Source organism: Saccoglossus kowalevskii, chromosome 20, assembly GCF_978046115.1.
Source record: "Saccoglossus kowalevskii chromosome 20, keSacKowa6.1, whole genome shotgun sequence".
Lineage (NCBI taxonomy): Eukaryota > Metazoa > Hemichordata > Enteropneusta > Harrimaniidae > Saccoglossus > Saccoglossus kowalevskii.
In genome coordinates, this window is record NC_140660.1 from 6,360,619 (window position 1) to 6,380,857 (window position 20,239).

The 20,239-nt window shown below is 35.3% G+C and overlaps 1 protein-coding gene across 2 annotated transcripts in view; it reads left to right on the plus strand.

The window, feature by feature from the left end:
• Positions 1–20,239, plus strand: part of LOC144349692 (death-associated protein kinase 1-like) — an 85,581-nt gene that overhangs the window by 35,704 nt on the left and 29,638 nt on the right. The window contains exons 1-2 of one of the 2 annotated variants that reach the window (XM_085494580.1): positions 14,065–14,172; positions 18,511–18,609. In XM_085494580.1, the coding sequence (XP_085350706.1) occupies positions 18,529–18,609 (81 nt within the window). In that variant the 5' untranslated portion in view covers positions 14,065–14,172; positions 18,511–18,528. Of the gene's footprint in view, positions 1–14,064; positions 14,173–18,510; positions 18,610–20,239 lie in introns of those variants that run through there. The other variant, XM_085494579.1, reaches the window with a different exon arrangement.

Here is a 20,239-nt window from a genome sequence, read left to right on the forward strand (position 1 = left end):
ATTTACTCCAAGGCAGTATATTGACTTAAAAAAAGTTTCAGGTTCACCAGCCTTATTTTCGAGAAATTGATGGTTGTATTATGGTGGAAAGTCACCGTTTTGACATGTAATGCTTTTATCATAGGTTTCTATGGCAGAGATATTATGCAAAGCTCAAAATCTAGCCTGGTGACATAGGCTGAAAAAATCATATATTGTTAATAATGGAGTACATTTTGTTATTATGAATTATTAAAAAAATCTGGGTTTTAAAAAGAGTCAAAAATGCTATTTGTCTTTAATATTGTGTTCCATGGAATTGTTCTAAAAATAACCATTTTCTACAAAATAATGCTATTTAATTGTACCATGGGACATTAGCTTCATTATTGTACATACATGTAATAAACTAATGAACATTGTCATGTGATTTATGACCAATTTTGTCAAAAATTATGAGTAGGCATCTACCTTAAATGTGACATACAAATGTGGTTTACTTGGAAGTTATAAATGACAAGCAAGGGTATTTGGAGTTGGATACAAAACCTCTCATATTTGCCTGGAGATAACAACCAAGTGTATTTAAATCATATGACCAAGGTTAATGCTATTAATAGACCAGGCACTCGCTTCAGTTCACACCCTGCTAAATCAGTTCATTCTTTCTCGCATAGTTCCTCATTAAACTTGCCCAACCTTGTTTGGCTATCCTTTGGCATTCACAACAACTCCTCAGGCTATGCTGCACTATCAACTTGCTAACGCACGCATTAATGTTCATTCTCGTGCCCATACACCCAACCCATTTTCTCTTTCTTTTTTATCTTCATACACGTAATTCCATACACTTTGTAACTTTGTATTTCTCACTTGTTAATAAATGTTGTGGGGGAATTGTTTGTTGGGTACGACGTGACAATCACCCTGGTGTGAGTCAGGCCTGAAACGTCTCCAGACCAAGGTGTGGATTGCCATGGCACCCGCTTGGGGAACAACTTTATGTCAGGTTCTGCACAGGATGCGCCTCCCACACCAAAATGCAACTCAGCAAAAAATAGTACCCCATGAGCTTGGTCTACTTGTCCTATTCACTCCTACTCATATTTACCAAACCTCTAGTGTCTACATCGTTTACTTAGCATTAAACCATTTTTTTCGGCTTCGGGGAACGAACACAAGTCTTTTAGTGCCAGATATTAGGCCTTGTTTTAGCCAATCAGATGGCTAGATTTAGACTAACCATGTTATAATTAAACATATATTAGGCATGTATAGAGTTGTATAATATGTCAACATAGTAAATAAACAGTTTTTATTATATGATGTCACTCGTATTTTCATGTGGTTTTAAAAAAGAAAGCACTACAAACAACCCCTAAAATTGGGAAACTAAATTTCATGAAGCATTGTGGACAATTATATAGTAAATTGAAATGAACCCTGGAACAGGCATATTGTATTTTGAATCACACCATGTGGCATATTGTTGATGATAATTGTTATTTTTAATTTGTCATTCTTTGTGAAAACATACTGAACCCATTTTTAAAGATATTTCAATTGCTGGAGAAGTACACCTCTACATATCATGGCCACAATGAACCTTCAGATGGTCAATTTTTTTTTACCCCTATATAACTACATGTATATATCACACTGTTTACCATGTTAGTTTAGTTAAGCATAGAGCATAATTTAGCAAGAAAACATGTATTTTCTTCTTTTAAACAAGGTCTTGTTCAATCATAATGTTTTCATGACAACAATAGACTGATAATAATTATATATTTTGATTATCAGTCAACCTTTAAAATTATGTGGAATAAACTAATTGACAGTGAAATTAATCTAAACTGCCACAAGAACTTCAACTTTAACAACATACTGCAAAACCACATTTTTATATTTTTAGCAGTTGAGTTGACGAGATACAAGTGAAATTTCTCGTCGTTGGGGGCAGCATACACAAGCTTGTACATAGTATTAGGAATGTCCACTTCTGTCTGTAATGTGCTCTGCAAAGCACTTGTAGCGAGAGACTGTGAAAACTTGATTATATTCTTGCATCTGCCAATCACTCTGAGTTGTCAAAATAAACAATCGTACCATGTGTAGCTCATCCTAGTTACTAGTGAGGTACAGTTACAATTAATATGTACATCTGCTGTTTGTTTAATCAATTATTCTTACAATACTCGCCATATGTATAATTAGCTGGAGTAATACAGCAGAAATAAACACTGTCCACAATAAGAACTGATCCAAATCCCAGCTGCCAAGGTTGTGTTCAACAGTGTCATTTTACATACACATACACTTGAGGATGTCCCAAACTGGGAAACAACAATGCATGGCGGCCACACACTGGATATCCAGTATGGATTTGGGGACCAGAATTAGATATTATGGGTTTTGGGGACCAGAATTAGATATTGTGGGTAATGGGAACCAGAATGAGATATTATAGGTTATGGGGACCAGAATTAGATATTATGGGTTCCAGAAATAGATATTATGGGTTATGGGGACCAAAATTAGATATTATGGGTTATGGGGACCAGAATTAGATATTATGGATTATGGGGACCAGAATTAGATATTATGGTGTATGGGGACCAGAGTTAGATATTATGGGTTATGGGGACCAGAATTAGATATTATGGGTTATGGGGACCAGAGTTAGATATTATGGGTTATGGGGACCAAAATTAGATATTATGGTGTATGGGGACCAGAGTTAGATATTATGGGTCATGGGGATCAGAATTAGATATTATGGGTTATGGGGACCCGAATTAGATATTATGGGTCATGGGGACCAGAATTAGATATTATGTGTTATGCGGACCAGATTAGATATTATGGGTTATGGGAACCAGAGTTAGATATTATGGGTTATGGGGACCAGAATTAGATATTATGGGTTATTGGGACCAGAATTAGAGATTATGGGTTATGGGGACCAGAGTTAGATATTATGGGTTATGCGGACCAGAATTAGATAATATAGGTTATGGGGACCAGAATTAGATATTATGGTTTATGGGGACCCGGATTAGATATTATGGGTTATGGGGACCAGAATTAGATATTATGGGTCATGGGGACCAGAATTAGATATTATGGTGTATGGGGACCAGAGTTAGATATTATGGGTTATGGGGACCAGAGTTAGATATCATGGGTTATTGGGACCAGAATTAGATATTATGGTGTATGGGGACCAGAGTTAGATATTATGGGTCATGGGGACCAGAATTAGATATTATGGGTTATTGGGATCAGAATTAGATATTAAGGGTTATGGGGACCCGAATTAGATATTATGGGTCATGGGGACCAGAATTAGATATTATGTGTTATGCGGACCAGATTAGATATTATGGGTTATGGGAACCAGAGTTAGATATTATGGTGTATGGGGACCAGAGTTAGATATTATGGGTTATGGGGACCAGAGTTAGATATTATGGGTTATGGGGACCAGAATTAGATATTATGGTGTATGGGGACCAGAGTTAGATATTATGGGTCATGGGGACCAGAATTAGATGTTATGGGTTATTGGGACCAGAATTAGATATTAAGGGTTATGGGGACCCGAATTAGATATGGGTCATGGGGACCAGAATTAGATATTATGTGTTATGCGAACCAGATTAGATATTATGGGTTATGGGGACCAGAGTTAGATATTATGGGTTATGCGGACCAGAATTAGATAATATAGGTTATGGGGACCAGAATTAGATATTATGGTTTATGGGGACCCGAATTAGATATTATGGGTTATGGGGACCAGAATTAGATATTATGGGTCATGAGAACCAGAATTAGATATTATGGGTCATGAGGACCAGAATTAGATATTATGGGTTATGAAAACCAGAATTAGATATTATGGGTTATGGGGACCAGAATTACATATTATGGGTTATGGGGACCAGAATTAGATATTGTGGGTTATGGGGACCAGAATTAGATATTATGGGTTATGGGGACCAGAATTACATATTATGGGTTATGGGGACCAGAATTAGATATTGTGGGTTATGGGGACCAGAATTAGATATTATGGGGACCAGAATTGGATATTATGGGTTATGGGGACCAGAATTAAATATCATTGGTTATGGGACCAGAATTAGATATTAAGGGTTATGGGGACCAGAATTGGATATTATGGGTTATGGGGACCAGAATTAGATATTATGGGTTATGGGGACCAGAATTAGATATTATGGGTTATGGGGACCAGAATTAGATAATATGGGTTATGGGGACCAGAATTAGATAATATGGGTTATGGGGACCAGAATTAGATATTATGGGTTATGGGGACCAGAATTAGATATTATGAGTTATAGGGACCAGAATTGGATATTATGGGTTAAGGGGACCAGAATTAGATATTATGGTGTACGGGGACCAGAATTAGATATTATGGATTATGGGACCAGAATTAGATATTATGGGTTATGGGGACCAGAATTAGATATTAAGAGTTAAGGGGACCAAAATTAGATATTATGGGTTATGGGACCAGAATTAGATATTATGGGTTATGGGGACCAGAATTAGATATTATGGGTTATGGGAACCAGAATTAGATATTAAGAGTTAAGGGGACCAAAATTAGATATTATGGGTTATGGGACCAGAATTAGATATTATGGGTTATGGGGACCAGAATTAGATATTATGGGTTATGGGAACCAGAATTAGATATTAAGAGTTAAGGGGACCAGAATTAATTATTATGGGTTATGGGGACCAGAATTAGATATTATGGGTTATGGGGACCTGAATTAGATATTATGGGTTATGGGAACCAGAATTTGATATTAAGAGTTAAGGGGACCAGAATTAAATATCATGGGTTATGGGACCAGAATTAGATAAATGTGTTATGGGGACCAGAATTAGATAATATGGGTTATGGGGACCAGAATTAGATATTATGGGTTATGGGGACCAGAATTGGATATTATGGGTTATGGGGACCAGAATTAAATATCATTGGTTATGGGACCAGAATTAGATATTAAGGGTTATGAGAACCAGAATTAGATATTAAGAGTTAAGGGGACCAGAATTAAATAGTATGGGTTATGGAGACCAGAATTAGATATTATGGGTTATGGGGACCAGAATTAGATATTTTGGGTTATGGGGACCAGAATTACATATTAAGAGTTAAGGGGACCAGAATTAAATATCATGGGTTATGGGACCAGAATTAGATAATATGGGTTATGGGGACCAGAATTAGATAATATGGGTTATGGGGACCAGAATTAGATATTATGGGTTATGGGGACCAGAATTGGATATTATGGGTTACGGGGACCAGAATTAAATATCATTGGTTATGGGACCAGAATTAGATATTATGGGGACCAGAATTAGATATTATGGGATATTGGAGACCAGAATTAGATATTATGGATTATGGACCCAGAATTAGATATTATGGGTTATGGGGCCAGAATTAGATATTATGGGGACCAGAATTAGATATTATGGGATATTGGAGACCAGAATTAGATATTATGGTGTATGGGGACCAGAGTTAGATATTATGGGTTATGGGGACCAGAATTAGATATTATGGGTTATGGGGACCAGAGTTAGATATTATGGGTTATGGGGACCAAAATTAGATATTATGGTGTATGGGGACCAGAGTTAGATATTATGGGTCATGGGGATCAGAATTAGATATTATGGGTTATGGGGACCCGAATTAGATATTATGGGTCATGGGGACCAGAATTAGATATTATGTGTTATGCGGACCAGATTAGATATTATGGTTATGGGAACCAGAGTTAGATATTATGGTGTATGGGGACCAGAGTTAGATATTATGGGTTATGGGGACCAGAGTTAGATATTATGGGTTATGGGGACCAGAATTAGATATTATGGTGTATGGGGACCAGAGTTAGATATTATGGGTCATGGGGACCAGAATTAGATGTTATGGGTTATTGGGACCAGAATTAGATATTAAGGGTTATGGGGACCCGAATTAGATATGGGTCATGGGGACCAGAATTAGATATTATGTGTTATGCGGACCAGATTAGATATTATGGGTTATGGGGACCAGAGTTAGATATTATGGGTTATGCGGACCAGAATTAGATAATATAGGTTATGGGGACCAGAATTAGATATTATGGTTTATGGGGACCCGAATTAGATATTATGGGTTATGGGGACCAGAATTAGATATTATGGGTCATGAGAACCAGAATTAGATATTATGGGTCATGAGGACCAGAATTAGATATTATGGGTTATGAAAACCAGAATTAGATATTATGGGTTATGGGGACCAGAATTACATATTATGGGTTATGGGGACCAGAATTAGATATTGTGGGTTATGGGGACCAGAATTAGATATTATGGGTTATGGGGACCAGAATTACATATTATGGGTTATGGGGACCAGAATTAGATATTGTGGGTTATGGGGACCAGAATTAGATATTATGGGGACCAGAATTGGATATTATGGGTTATGGGGACCAGAATTAAATATCATTGGTTATGGGACCAGAATTAGATATTAAGGGTTATGGGGACCAGAATTGGATATTATGGGTTATGGGGACCAGAATTAGATATTATGGGTTATGGGGACCAGAATTAGATATTATGGGTTATGGGGACCAGAATTAGATAATATGGGTTATGGGGACCAGAATTAGATAATATGGGTTATGGGGACCAGAATTAGATATTATGGGTTATGGGGACCAGAATTAGATATTATGAGTTATAGGGACCAGAATTGGATATTATGGGTTAAGGGGACCAGAATTAGATATTATGGTGTACGGGGACCAGAATTAGATATTATGGATTATGGGACCAGAATTAGATATTATGGGTTATGGGGACCAGAATTAGATATTAAGAGTTAAGGGGACCAAAATTAGATATTATGGGTTATGGGACCAGAATTAGATATTATGGGTTATGGGGACCAGAATTAGATATTATGGGTTATGGGAACCAGAATTAGATATTAAGAGTTAAGGGGACCAAAATTAGATATTATGGGTTATGGGACCAGAATTAGATATTATGGGTTATGGGGACCAGAATTAGATATTATGGGTTATGGGGACCAGAATTAGATATTATGAGTTATAGGGACCAGAATTGGATATTATGGGTTAAGGGGACCAGAATTAGATATTATGGTGTACGGGGACCAGAATTAGATATTATGGATTATGGGACCAGAATTAGATATTATGGGTTATGGGGACCAGAATTAGATATTAAGAGTTAAGGGGACCAAAATTAGATATTATGGGTTATGGGACCAGAATTAGATATTATGGGTTATGGGGACCAGAATTAGATATTATGGGTTATGGGAACCAGAATTAGATATTAAGAGTTAAGGGGACCAAAATTAGATATTATGGGTTATGGGACCAGAATTAGATATTATGGGTTATGGGGACCAGAATTAGATATTATGGGTTATGGGAACCAGAATTAGATATTAAGAGTTAAGGGGACCAGAATTAATTATTATGGGTTATGGGGACCAGAATTAGATATTATGGGTTATGGGGACCTGAATTAGATATTATGGGTTATGGGAACCAGAATTTGATATTAAGAGTTAAGGGGACCAGAATTAAATATCATGGGTTATGGGACCAGAATTAGATAAATGTGTTATGGGGACCAGAATTAGATAATATGGGTTATGGGGACCAGAATTAGATAATATGGGTTATGGGGACCAGAATTAGATATTATGGGTTATGGGGACCAGAATTGGATATTATGGGTTATGGGGACCAGAATTAAATATCATTGGTTATGGGACCAGAATTAGATATTAAGGGTTATGAGAACCAGAATTAGATATTAAGAGTTAAGGGGACCAGAATTAAATAGTATGGGTTATGGAGACCAGAATTAGATATTATGGGTTATGGGGACCAGAATTAGATATTTTGGGTTATGGGGACCAGAATTACATATTAAGAGTTAAGGGGACCAGAATTAAATATCATGGGTTATGGGACCAGAATTAGATAATATGGGTTATGGGGACCAGAATTAGATAATATGGGTTATGGGGACCAGAATTAGATATTATGGGTTATGGGGACCAGAATTGGATATTATGGGTTACGGGGACCAGAATTAAATATCATTGGTTATGGGACCAGAATTAGATATTATGGGGACCAGAATTAGATATTATGGGATATTGGAGACCAGAATTAGATATTATGGATTATGGACCCAGAATTAGATATTATGGGTTATGGGGCCAGAATTAGATATTATGGGGACCAGAATTAGATATTATGGGATATTGGAGACCAGAATTAGATATTATGTTAATGGGGACCAGAATTAGATATTATGGGTTATGGGGACCAGAATTAGATAATATAGGTTATGGGGACCAGAATTAGATATTATGGGTTATGGGGACCAGAATTAGATATTATGGGTTATTGGGACCAGAATTAGATATTATGGGTTATGGGGACCAGAATTAGATATTCTGGGTTATTGGGACCAGAATTAGATATTATGGGGGCCAGAATTAGATATTATATGTTCCAGAATTTGATATTATGGGTTATGGGGACCAGAATTAGATATTATGGGTTATGGGGACCAGAATTAGATATTATGGGTTATGGGGACCAGAATTAGATATTATGGGTTATGAGGACCAGAATTAGATATTATGGGTTATGGGGAGCAGAATTAGATATTATGGGTTATGGAGACCAGAACTAGATATTGGTGAAAATGTTCACTGAAATGGAGCTGGATTGTTTATTACTTATTGAAGTTTGATTTCAATGTCGGAAGGAATGTGGGCGGGTGTTGAAGGATAGTTAAATACAACAACATGTTTGTGAGGGCAATAGCATGATTTGTTGCCTGCACAAGGGATAGTGGTCATGACCGTAATATTGATGATTCCAGAGCCGAAGGCCAACAACCCAAGAGTAGACAACAAATCATGATATTTTCTGAATGACTGTGTTATTTATTTTATCACATCGAACAGACATCCACCATATACAACTACATCATGCATCTCTCACACTCACTCTCCAACAAAATAACAACACTTACATTTGAAATATACAATATTTTATTTTATTATATTATAAGTGAAACATTATTCAATAGCACACATACAGTTTGCTGAAAAAAAAATGAAATACACAATAAATGTAATGCAAATTTCATTACTTGGCAGATAAAAATGTCAGAACGCCATGAAAGTGGCTATAATGATTTCCTCACAATTCACAAGTCAATCAGCTTAGAACATTCTCCATGTGGTTTGGCTGCTATCTTGGAATTCTTCTTAACAGGAAGTAGTTTTTGTTTTTGCAGAAGCCACATTTATCTGATTATTTTAGATGTATGGCCAAGTTTACTGTGAGAAAATTTAAAAACTACAATTGGTCACATGGTTTGGCCACCATTTTGGGTTTTTGTCAAAACAGCTTTAATTTTGCATGTATGACCAAAACATGTTCTGATAAAAATAACATATCAGTGGGTACATATTAAGGCATAATCATTTGGTGGTAGTGTCGGAAAAAGTTGACTAGTTTCTTCTTCAAATACTGGATGTATTTTCTCAGTTGGTTTAGATTTTTTGGTTCCCGCTTGTGTGTGTGTTTCGGGTCTAGGTATATCTGTGGCATTGTTAGTCTCGGAGGTGAGTTATATGGCTGAGGCTTGAGGTAGTATTAATAACACACTCAAGAACAACCCAGATTGATAACAATTTTGTAACAATATAATTATCTGCGCACACTAGCTGCTATTGTTATCACAGTTTCTATGGCAACTAACCAATCTAGAAGTTTTCGTCCTGATATTTGTTCAGAATTAAATAATTTGTCCTTCGGTGCCACATTTAGAATGGTGATATTTAAATTAAGAGGTATAGAGTTCTACAATTTTTCTCACCTGGAAACCATTAGCTTGGCTATTAGTAAGAATAGTGTAAAACTTGTGAAATTCTCAAAGCGTATTTTCATTAGTTTTTGTTGAGGTTATTTATGATTTAAACTATTACCAGAAAATAATGCATGCTACATTACGTCTCGAAAAAATATATTCCTGATCAAACAGTTTTTTTAAAGGCCAATGACGTGATTTGTATGCCAAGATTTTTAATGACAAACATATTTTCCTGGTTTTATCACTTTGTCAGCAGAGGATGATGTGCAGTGAAAAATATGGGGGCTGCACGTTTTTTGGTGGTTGGACATTGCAACGTCTAGCTATTTTTAATAATTTCTTAGGACATTGATTACCAAATATTATAAATACTATATCATATTTAGTGGTTTAAGCAGCTTTTATTTATTTACACTAAACCACTACATGTGCATAAACACATGCACAAAATTTAACAGATCCTGGTTCTAAAATATGACTGAAGTTCCTGACTAATAATCTTATTCTTAATAAAAATAATATGAGATATACATGTATGTACAGTAGTCAGATGACTTTGCACATTGTGAATGATGGTTCCACAGTTTGTCAGGTGTGCCTGGACAGATTTCATTCAAGATATATTATATTAATGAGCAATTAAAAACTTGTATTTTCAGTAAAACTGTGCCGAAATGCTTTCCGATAGCCAACATGCAAAAAAGTTGAATCCCAGACATTACAAATAAACTGATGAATATGATTGATTACAGAGACATGTGTATCTGTACACCATGAAGAAACAATCACAAAATTGAATTTATTAAATGTACATGCAAACAAACTTGTAAATAAAACATTCTTGGCTCTCAAATGGCTTATGGACAACTGACTTTGAAAAGTACCATCCACACTAAATGGCGCCCTCACATGACCATGTTCTGAATTATAGGGCTCATACCACTAATTAGAACTCCTATAGATGACAATGTTAACATATGACAAAATTGCTATATGAAAATGATAAACAAAGTTGAAAATATGGCTCTAAAATGGGAAATCAACATGCCAGTAATCAACAACATGAAAAAATCGCACTTCTTGGGAAGCTCAAACAAACTCTTGCAAAACTCACGTAAACAAGACTGTATTTGGTTTGCACCAAGATTAGAACATCCAAATACACATAGAATACATCCACAGGTACACAGCCGCAAAGTAGTAAACAAAAGACCACATGTTAGTCTCACCTTTGACCCAGGTGATGCATGCCCTCAAACAGGGCGCACCTGAGAAAAAAATATATAAAAAAAAATATTGTTTCCTGCAAGGCATTTAAATTGAATGATGATTGGTTGATTAGTGGCATATCTACAGGCTGAGGAAGGTTGTAATCCCCGTGCATGCTGGAAGATTTTGTATAAAAGGCGTTTTACTGTCTTTGCTTAAGTTTTTTGAAGTTTTTTGTGTATTTTATCATAATTATTTTATAGTTTTTTTTCATAATTTTATGGCATTGAATTCTAATTATTACAGGGAGTAGCCTGACTGTTCAATTAAATTTGATTAATTTGTTACAGTATGACCTAAAATAATATACAAATTGACGTGACCATGGATTGCAATAACATCAAAGTGTATCATGGGAAATTTGATTTGGTTGTTATGTTCATTCATTACATTTATTAAACATAATGTGAAATGCTTAATGCCGCCCTCTATGTATTAGTGTCTAAGTTGTGTATTTTTATTTTCATCCTATCATACAAGGCAATGGTACATGTAAGAAATATGTGTGTCACAATACCTAAAATACGTGAAGCTATTTAAATAGTTTCCCTTCTGATAAGAGTAGCAATGGGTATTGCTTTGCTGTATAAATACTGGACATAATGGGAGAATTGACAGCATTAATTGCGTGTAGCTATTCAAATAGTTTCCCTTCTGATACGAGTAGCAATGCTGTATAAATACTGGACATAATGGGAGGATTGACAGCATTAATTGCAATGTCAAGAACTGATTGATTTTCTTGTTTATTTTGTCATGGGTCTGGTACAATTTTGTGGATGAAGTGTTTATCAAAACATGGCGTCCTGCTTTTTTAGAGGTGTGTGTGTTGTTTTGTTTTGGTTGATTGATTTGTCAATTGATTTTTGTTCTTGGACTTCATGGGTCTGGGTCGATTGTAGATTTTACAAATACAAATTTTATTCACACTGGGAGAGTTAGCTCACACAAATTATTGTTTCCAGATTTCAAAGTCTTGCAGACAAGTACATGTAATTATAATTTTCATTCAGGTTACATTATATACTGTTGTATTGTTCATATCAGTCCTGCATTTTGTTTGTGATATTATATACAATGATTGCTTATTTCTACTCACTTTTCAATTTTCGATATCAATTCGGTTAATTGAAACATAATTTGGTGACTGACAAACAGTGCTTTGAAAATTTAGCTGTTATGTCTCTCATATTACCAATATAACTATAGTCTATGTGAGGCAACTATTGATGCAGAGACATTGGTCTACAAATATTATATCTGATATTGGCAAAACAATTCTCATTTATTTTCATTAAAGTGTTATTCACTGATAATGACAATCTGAGACCTTTTTGCAATCAAGTGAAGTCATTTTCTCATTCAATTATACTAGCAAGGCATGATACAATAATTCTTGTGAAAATGATAAAATATCTTTACATGACTTAACTGGGTTACAAAGTGTATGAAGTTGGAGGAAAATATACCCAAATGTTGTCATGAACTGATAATGAAAATCTTCTCACCAAAATAACTGGAATTATTGAACCCATTTCTACTAAATTTTCTTTAGGATTTAGAACAGCTGATACAATGTTAAACATTGTCAAACTGTATTACTTATTAGAGTAATTGACATAGTAGTAGTGAGGTCATAAGGTCAGATTGTAGGTATAATACATTAAAAGCATCATTGCCAATATTTCCATTGCTCTGGTGCACAAAGCACATCAGCTAGCAGTCAAGTAGAGATAATTGTCATGACCTTTATTGTAGACAAAACATTACCCTAATATTGCATTGGTCATTATAAAACACCATTTTGGAAGTGAAACTTTATAGAAAGTCAGATTCAGTAAAAAGATTGTCTTCCCCATAGTTGTTTGTATGCAAAATAGGATCGTACACAGATTAGTAGAATTTAGGGTACTGTGGCAGAAAATGTTATTCGACAATTTTTCAGACCCTCCCCCAGCTTGTTACCACCCCAATACAATATGCATCATTTTTGAAAAAAATAAATGACATTGTCATTTTGGGATGAAACATTTTTTTTGAAAAAAGACTGTTTGAAAATATACAAAAGAGTTTTATCCATAGGGATTAACGTTAAAAATAAACATTAATTATTTTTCATGTGTGACCTGTGATTCGCCTTGACTGTTAATAATATTTCTTTTCTGCATCGTCATTAATTTTTCATTTTTTTTCATATCTCAATTTCATGTTCAGGTATCGATTGTTAAAAAAATTATATATAACAATCTTGAAGATCACTCATTTATGTTATGGATATTTGAAAAAATTGAGAACCGTTTTTTTTTGGTAATTTATTTTAAGATTCTACCCATAGTGTTAATTATTGCATTGTTTCCTCGAGTTAAACAACACAAGTTTTTTTTTAAATATGATAACTAGTACATGGATAAGTTTAAAATTAACAAATTAATATACAAATTTCTATCCAAAACTGATCACGTCTGTGCATCATCCAATAGCACCACAGTACCAATTTTCATTGAAATTTGACTAGCAGTTGAGATATCCGTGCACACATACAAACACACATGCACGCACGTTGGAAATGACTTGCTTTTTTTAACTGTCTATGTTTGAACTATAGCAATATCTAATCCAGTAATTCTGGAATTATTCTGTCAATTAGAAATTATTGCTTCTTGTATATCAGCAAATGTAATGTTAAACATCATCAAAATTAATTATTGTGTTCTATAACCCAGTTCTCAATTACTACCATGTATCGGCGAAGTTTACTTAGCAGGGCGGGAGCGAGAGATAAACAAAGCCAGGAAGCCCTTAATGGGTATATCCTTCTTTCTCCCCATCTATTACGGAAAGGATTATCGAAATCTCCACTTGTGGGCACGTTTTGAAGCAGCCTGACAGGAATAAACATGCGAGTTAAAGCCCGGCTCCTTTGTGACACAGGTTTGTTTATCTTTACAAAATGGTGTATTTTACCCATTATATATTTCACTCTCTTTTTAGAGAATAGACTTATTGACATGAACTGACACCACTGCTAGTTATTTATAGGCATTTTGCACTGTATACATTAGCTGGATTGGGTCATTTGGTTAACACACCCCTTGCTGCAGTCGCCACAGGTTACGACATGTGACCTACTTTGTATTGTCGCAGGGCGTACATTGCGTCATGTTTTGTTGTGCATTGCAAATTTGTGTTGTAATGCATTGCCTTATATTGTGATACATAGTTGTGTTGTGTGTATTATTACACTATTCAACATTAATAATAAATTGCTGTGTATATATCATTAGAATGGATGAAAGACTTGATCCAAAAAAAAAATAGATTGAAGTGCATCATGGTCCCATTATGTTCAATATATGTACCAAGTTTAAATCAAATCAGTCTACAAATGACTGGGATTTGTTTCCTGAATAAAGTGATATTGATGATTTTCTGCATTTAAAATGGCCATCATTCTTTCATCTTGAATTGGACAACGGAACAAATGTCTGCACATATGTCTGATGTAATGTACAATGTATGTGTGAATTTGTTCGGCTCATATGTAAAATATGGCTAGATACAGACGGACAAATGAATGCATCAATCCATTAGTCCACATTTTGAAACTGTCCAAACAGGACTAAAAGTCCCTAACATTCTGAGCAGTTATCCGACACAAATCTATTTAAACATCTCATATATGTATATGTAATCTGTTCATTGATAGTAGACTTCTCAATAGATGCCACTGAATCAGAAAAAACAAGTCATTGTCAATGACACGTCCCCGTTCCGTTCATATTTGAGTGACATATACATTCAAAGCAGATCATGACCGAAATGCGCCTGCATATGTACAACACATTGTGCTAAATCTGAACAAAATCCATCCATGCATGACTGAGATCCGGTTCTGGAATTGTGAAAATACGTGATTTTGATGCATTTTCGGCCTTAAAATGGCCATCATTCCGCTATTGTTAAGCAGATCATGAAACAAATGCACATATCTATTTGTGACATGATGTACCATGTGTGTGTGAAGTTTGAACTTGATCAATCCAGACATGTCTTGGATACGGATCCAGAACTGAATTCTTTAACAAATTGGCCGCCAGTCGGCCATTTCGAACTTGATCCGAAAAAAAAGACGTGCATCAAGGTCCTATTATGTTTAATGTATGTACCAAATTTGAACAAAATCCATCCATGCATAACTGAGATACGGGTCCGGAATGGTGACAATGTGCGATTTCAATGCATTTTCGGCCTTAAAGCGGCCCCCATTTGGCTATCGTTAATGAGATCATGAAACAAATGCACATACATATTTGTGACATGATGTACCTTGTGTGTGTGAAGTTTGAACTTGATCAATCCAGACATGTCTCGGATACGGATCCAGAACTGAATTCTTTAAAACAAAATGGCCGCCAGTCGGCTATTTCGAACTTGATCCGAAAAAAAAAATGACGTGCATCAAGGTCCTATTATGTTTAATGTATGTACCAAATTTGAATGAAATCCGTCCATGCATAACTGAGATCTGGGTCCGGAATGGTGAAAATGTGCGATTTCAATGCATTTTCGGCCTTAAAGCGGCCCCCATTTGGCTATCGTTAATGAGATCATGAAACAAATGCACATACATATTTGTGACATGATGTACCTTGTGTGTGTGAAGTTTGAACTTGATCAATCCAGACATGTCTCAGATACGGATCCAGAACTGAATTCTTTAAAACAAAATGGCCGCCAGTCAGCTATTTCGAACTTGATCCGAAAAAAAAAAAGACGTGCATCAAGGTCCTATTATGTTTAATGTATGTACCAAATTTGAATGAAATCCGTCCATGCATAACTGAGATCCGGGTCCGGAATGGTGAAAATGTGTGATTTCAATGCATTTTCGGCCTTAAAGTGGCCGCCATTTGGCTATCGTTAATGAGATCATGAAACAAATGCACATACATATTTGTGACATGATGTGCCTTGTGTGTGTGAAGTTTGAACTCGATCAATCCAAGCATGTCTCAGATACGGATCCAGAACTGAATTCTTTAAAACAAAATGGCCGCCAGTCGGCCATTTCGAACCCGATCCAAAAAAAAAATGACGTGCATCAAGGTCCTATTATGTTTAATGTATGTACCAAATTTGAACAAAATCCGTCCATGCATAACTGAGATCCGGGTCCGGAATGGTGAAAATGTGCGATTTTGATGCATTTTCGGCCTTAAAATGGCCGCTATTCGGCTATCGTTAATCGGATCATGAAAAAAATGCATGTGCATATGTCCCATATAATGTGTGATGTATGAGTGAAGTTTGAACTTAATCGGTCCATGCATGTTCGAGATACAGGTGATCACAGACGCACGGACGCACGGACGGACAGACGCACACAGGGCAAAACATAAGTCCCCGTTTTCGGACTGCGTCCGAACGGGGACTAACAAGCAGCCTGTTGTCTGAGAGGGCTCCGCTACTAGCACTGCACATTTCAATTTAAGAACTGATGATGTCATTGGAAAATGAACAATATGTATACCTCGCGGTAGTATCAGAGCAATTGAACTTGCTGTTTTTAACAAGAATTCAAATTGAACAGGGTTGATATTTCGACATTTTCCTATATAGTCAATATAGCAACTTATCAGAGTTCTGTACTGAAAATGAAGGAATATATTTTTTTTACACAGTGAGATTGTATATATTTGTATGTATTACAATGGTGACTATAAATTTGGATATATCAGTACAGCGATCCTTGGGGTCACTTTAGACACACTGAATTTATATTTGGTCAAAAAGAAACTACATGTAGTATAAAACAAGTAGAATAGTCAGCAACAAATTCAGCTCATGTCACTAGAACATATATCGGCAGAAATGAAGCCGTAGCCGTAGCCATCAGATATGCCAAATTTCAGCTGCTTTTTGGCAGTCATTTATAAAAAAAAGCTTTCTATTTGTTGGTAAACTATCTATCGTGCAACCATGTGACATACACAGTTATGAATGAACTAACCACACAGGATTGTGAGGGGAGGGGTTGTCTGAGCAGAACAACACCGAGCAGACAGACAATGTACTTTTCTTGTTAGCCATATCCATATTATGGAAAATACACTATTTGCCATACCAGTCAATTTTCCCAAAATATTATTATCACCATAAATTGTAAAATGTAAACGTACAGTTCAGTTCAATTGCTTGCCAGTCTCATGGGAGGGACTTGTCTAATGTTTCCTAGCTTCTCTTTACACTTCATGCTAGCTGCCTTGCCCTGTCAGTCCATCTTGATTGTCACTGCTGACAAAACAAGCCATCTGAGAATGTGCAACTGTGATACACGCTGACCGACTGTGAGTTAAGATTAGAAATGTGTTTTCGTCAGTGGGATAACTAATTCTACAAGGCTGAGATTATGTGACTAAATCATGGCCACTCAGAAGAACACTTTCTGAGCAGCAGCCATTCAATTTCACATAAAAATTAGCTTTGCCAAACAAATCACAAAGCTGCACTGGTCCTCTGAAACTTAGCCGTTTCTATGCAACCCAGGTTGACAGAGCTTTTTCCACATAGGTCACAAAGCTTATTAGGCGTACCCTCACTATATTTATGTGGAGACCTATTGGTGGTGGCTTGATTATATATAATTTCCCACTTAGTTACTGTAAACGTTTTCAGCTTTGAATTTTGTGTTTCACTAACATGTCACCTGGTAATTAATAGAACATATCAATAGTAATATCATGAATACATACCTAGGTATTGCTATAACCCCACTCCAATCCCAATTAAAATAAATACACGGTTACATCCATGCAGTCATAAAATGCTATTTTCCATGCTATTTCAAATTTTATCTGAAAGCTCCATTGAAGTTGATTCAGTATGCTGATTTTCTCTTGTGTGCAATTTGTACAGGAATTATTAGTTCGACATGCCGTGTATTTTGCAACAATTTGCATAAATTTTAACTTAACCAATTCTACAAAAGAGAAACCAAATGCTGAACTGCATGAACACTTGTGTGTAAATATGTAAATACATACAATCTCACTACTGTAAAATCTGTATTAAAAGCCGCGGCTTCTAATAAAATGGTACAATGCAACAGAGGGGATGCGGCTTCTATTAGAGCATCTACATATATGAGAAATGGTGAATGTTTAGGTCTCAATTGTTCAAAAAGAATGGGTGCGGCTTCTATTAGGAATGCGGCTTCTAATACAGATTTTACGGTAATAACTGTGATATGTATTCTTTTATATTTTACAGCATGGTGGGACAGCACTGATGGCCGCTTGCTATAATAATGCATTGGATGCAGTAAAACTGTTGTTATCTAAATCTGCAGATATTAGTCTTCGTAACAAGGTGAGGAGTAATTAGGTTCTTATGTGTATGACATCATGAAAAATAATTTGTATATAACTCATTTCATATTCAAGACATTAACTACATTTATTTATTATTATTTACCATTACCTAATTGTTATTGGTTTATTTATTCATTTATATCTCTTCATTCATTCATGCATTCAGTCTTCCATGTTCATACTTATGTTGACATAAAAATTACATTTAAGTATTTGCATTCAACTGTTCATTATAGATTGAATACTATTGTCACAATTAAATACTGTAAAATACTTTACTTTAGCTGGAATAAATTTTCACTGAAGCTTTTTGGGTGTTTTGTATGGTGATTATTTTCACTGATTTTTGATGAGTTGAATGTATTTGCTGAACTTTATTTTCAATGAATCACCAGCGATAAATAAAATAAAGTATTTTACGGTACACAATTTTTGATTGGTGTTAATGCCTGGGAATGAGCATTACCTGTTCACTAGCTATTTTACTTGTCATTGTTACCAATTTGACCTGGTTTCTTATTTTTTACCCTTTGTTTTATGTTCATCCATTATGCATATATTCATCAGTCATGACTCTTGACTTTTTATGTACACATTCTCAGCATCCATTACAAATGTTTCCTATATGATTCCTTTAAGATTACTATAGGACAAATCCTTGTAGGATTCCTATAATATTTTGACACATGTTTCCTTTAGTATGCCTATAGAAATTTGTCCTAGAGGAATCCTAAAGGATTTTGTGTCAAAATATTAAAGGAATCTTACAGGAATTTTTCCTATAGGAATCCCTCATGTCATCATCATTCAACAATTAGCCTGCATTCCTTTGATACACCAAGTATCCCTCCATGTTAAGTACAGTCTACGGCAGAGGGTGTTATTGTCACCAGGGATTCACTGCTCAGTTACTGTAGTGCGTCGCCCTTGTCTCAGGAAGCGTTGAATATGATCGAATAACTGATGAATGGAGATGAGGTCTCAATCATGCCTACGCACACAAGTTCCAACAGTTGGATGCCTCACTCAAGTACCACATTGTTATTGTTTATAAACTGGGTTATTGATGATCTAGATCATGAGATATAGACTTGGACAATTTGGCACATGAGGTCATAAACCTGACTTTTTTCTTCTATACCCATCTCTGTCTCATCTCTAGAGCATTAATATACAGTTATAATCGGATCACATTCATGTTTTTATGTTGCAACAGGAATTAATTCTCATTCATTTATCATTTGTGAATTTTTTTTATATATTTATTATTTATATATTATTTATTTATTTATATATTATGACAAATTTTTTTTATATATTTATTCCAACACCTGTAAGCTTTATATTGTGGGTAGATCGGCTGCAATGAAACTTTTAGCTTGTGTTGTGCACAAAGACAAGTGCATGTAAATCTCAAATCTTTTCCATCAAGTGTATGTGTTTTGTGATATTTTGTTTGTCCATTCAGGTATAATTCCCCAATATTCGTTATGTCTTAAAATCCATAACAATTTGGCAAACTCTTCACAACATTTTTTTTTAATCAATGAAACCAGGTGCATATACTGTATTTATCTCAAAGATTGTCCTGTGCGATATTTTGGATAGTGATTCATATTTTGGGAGAT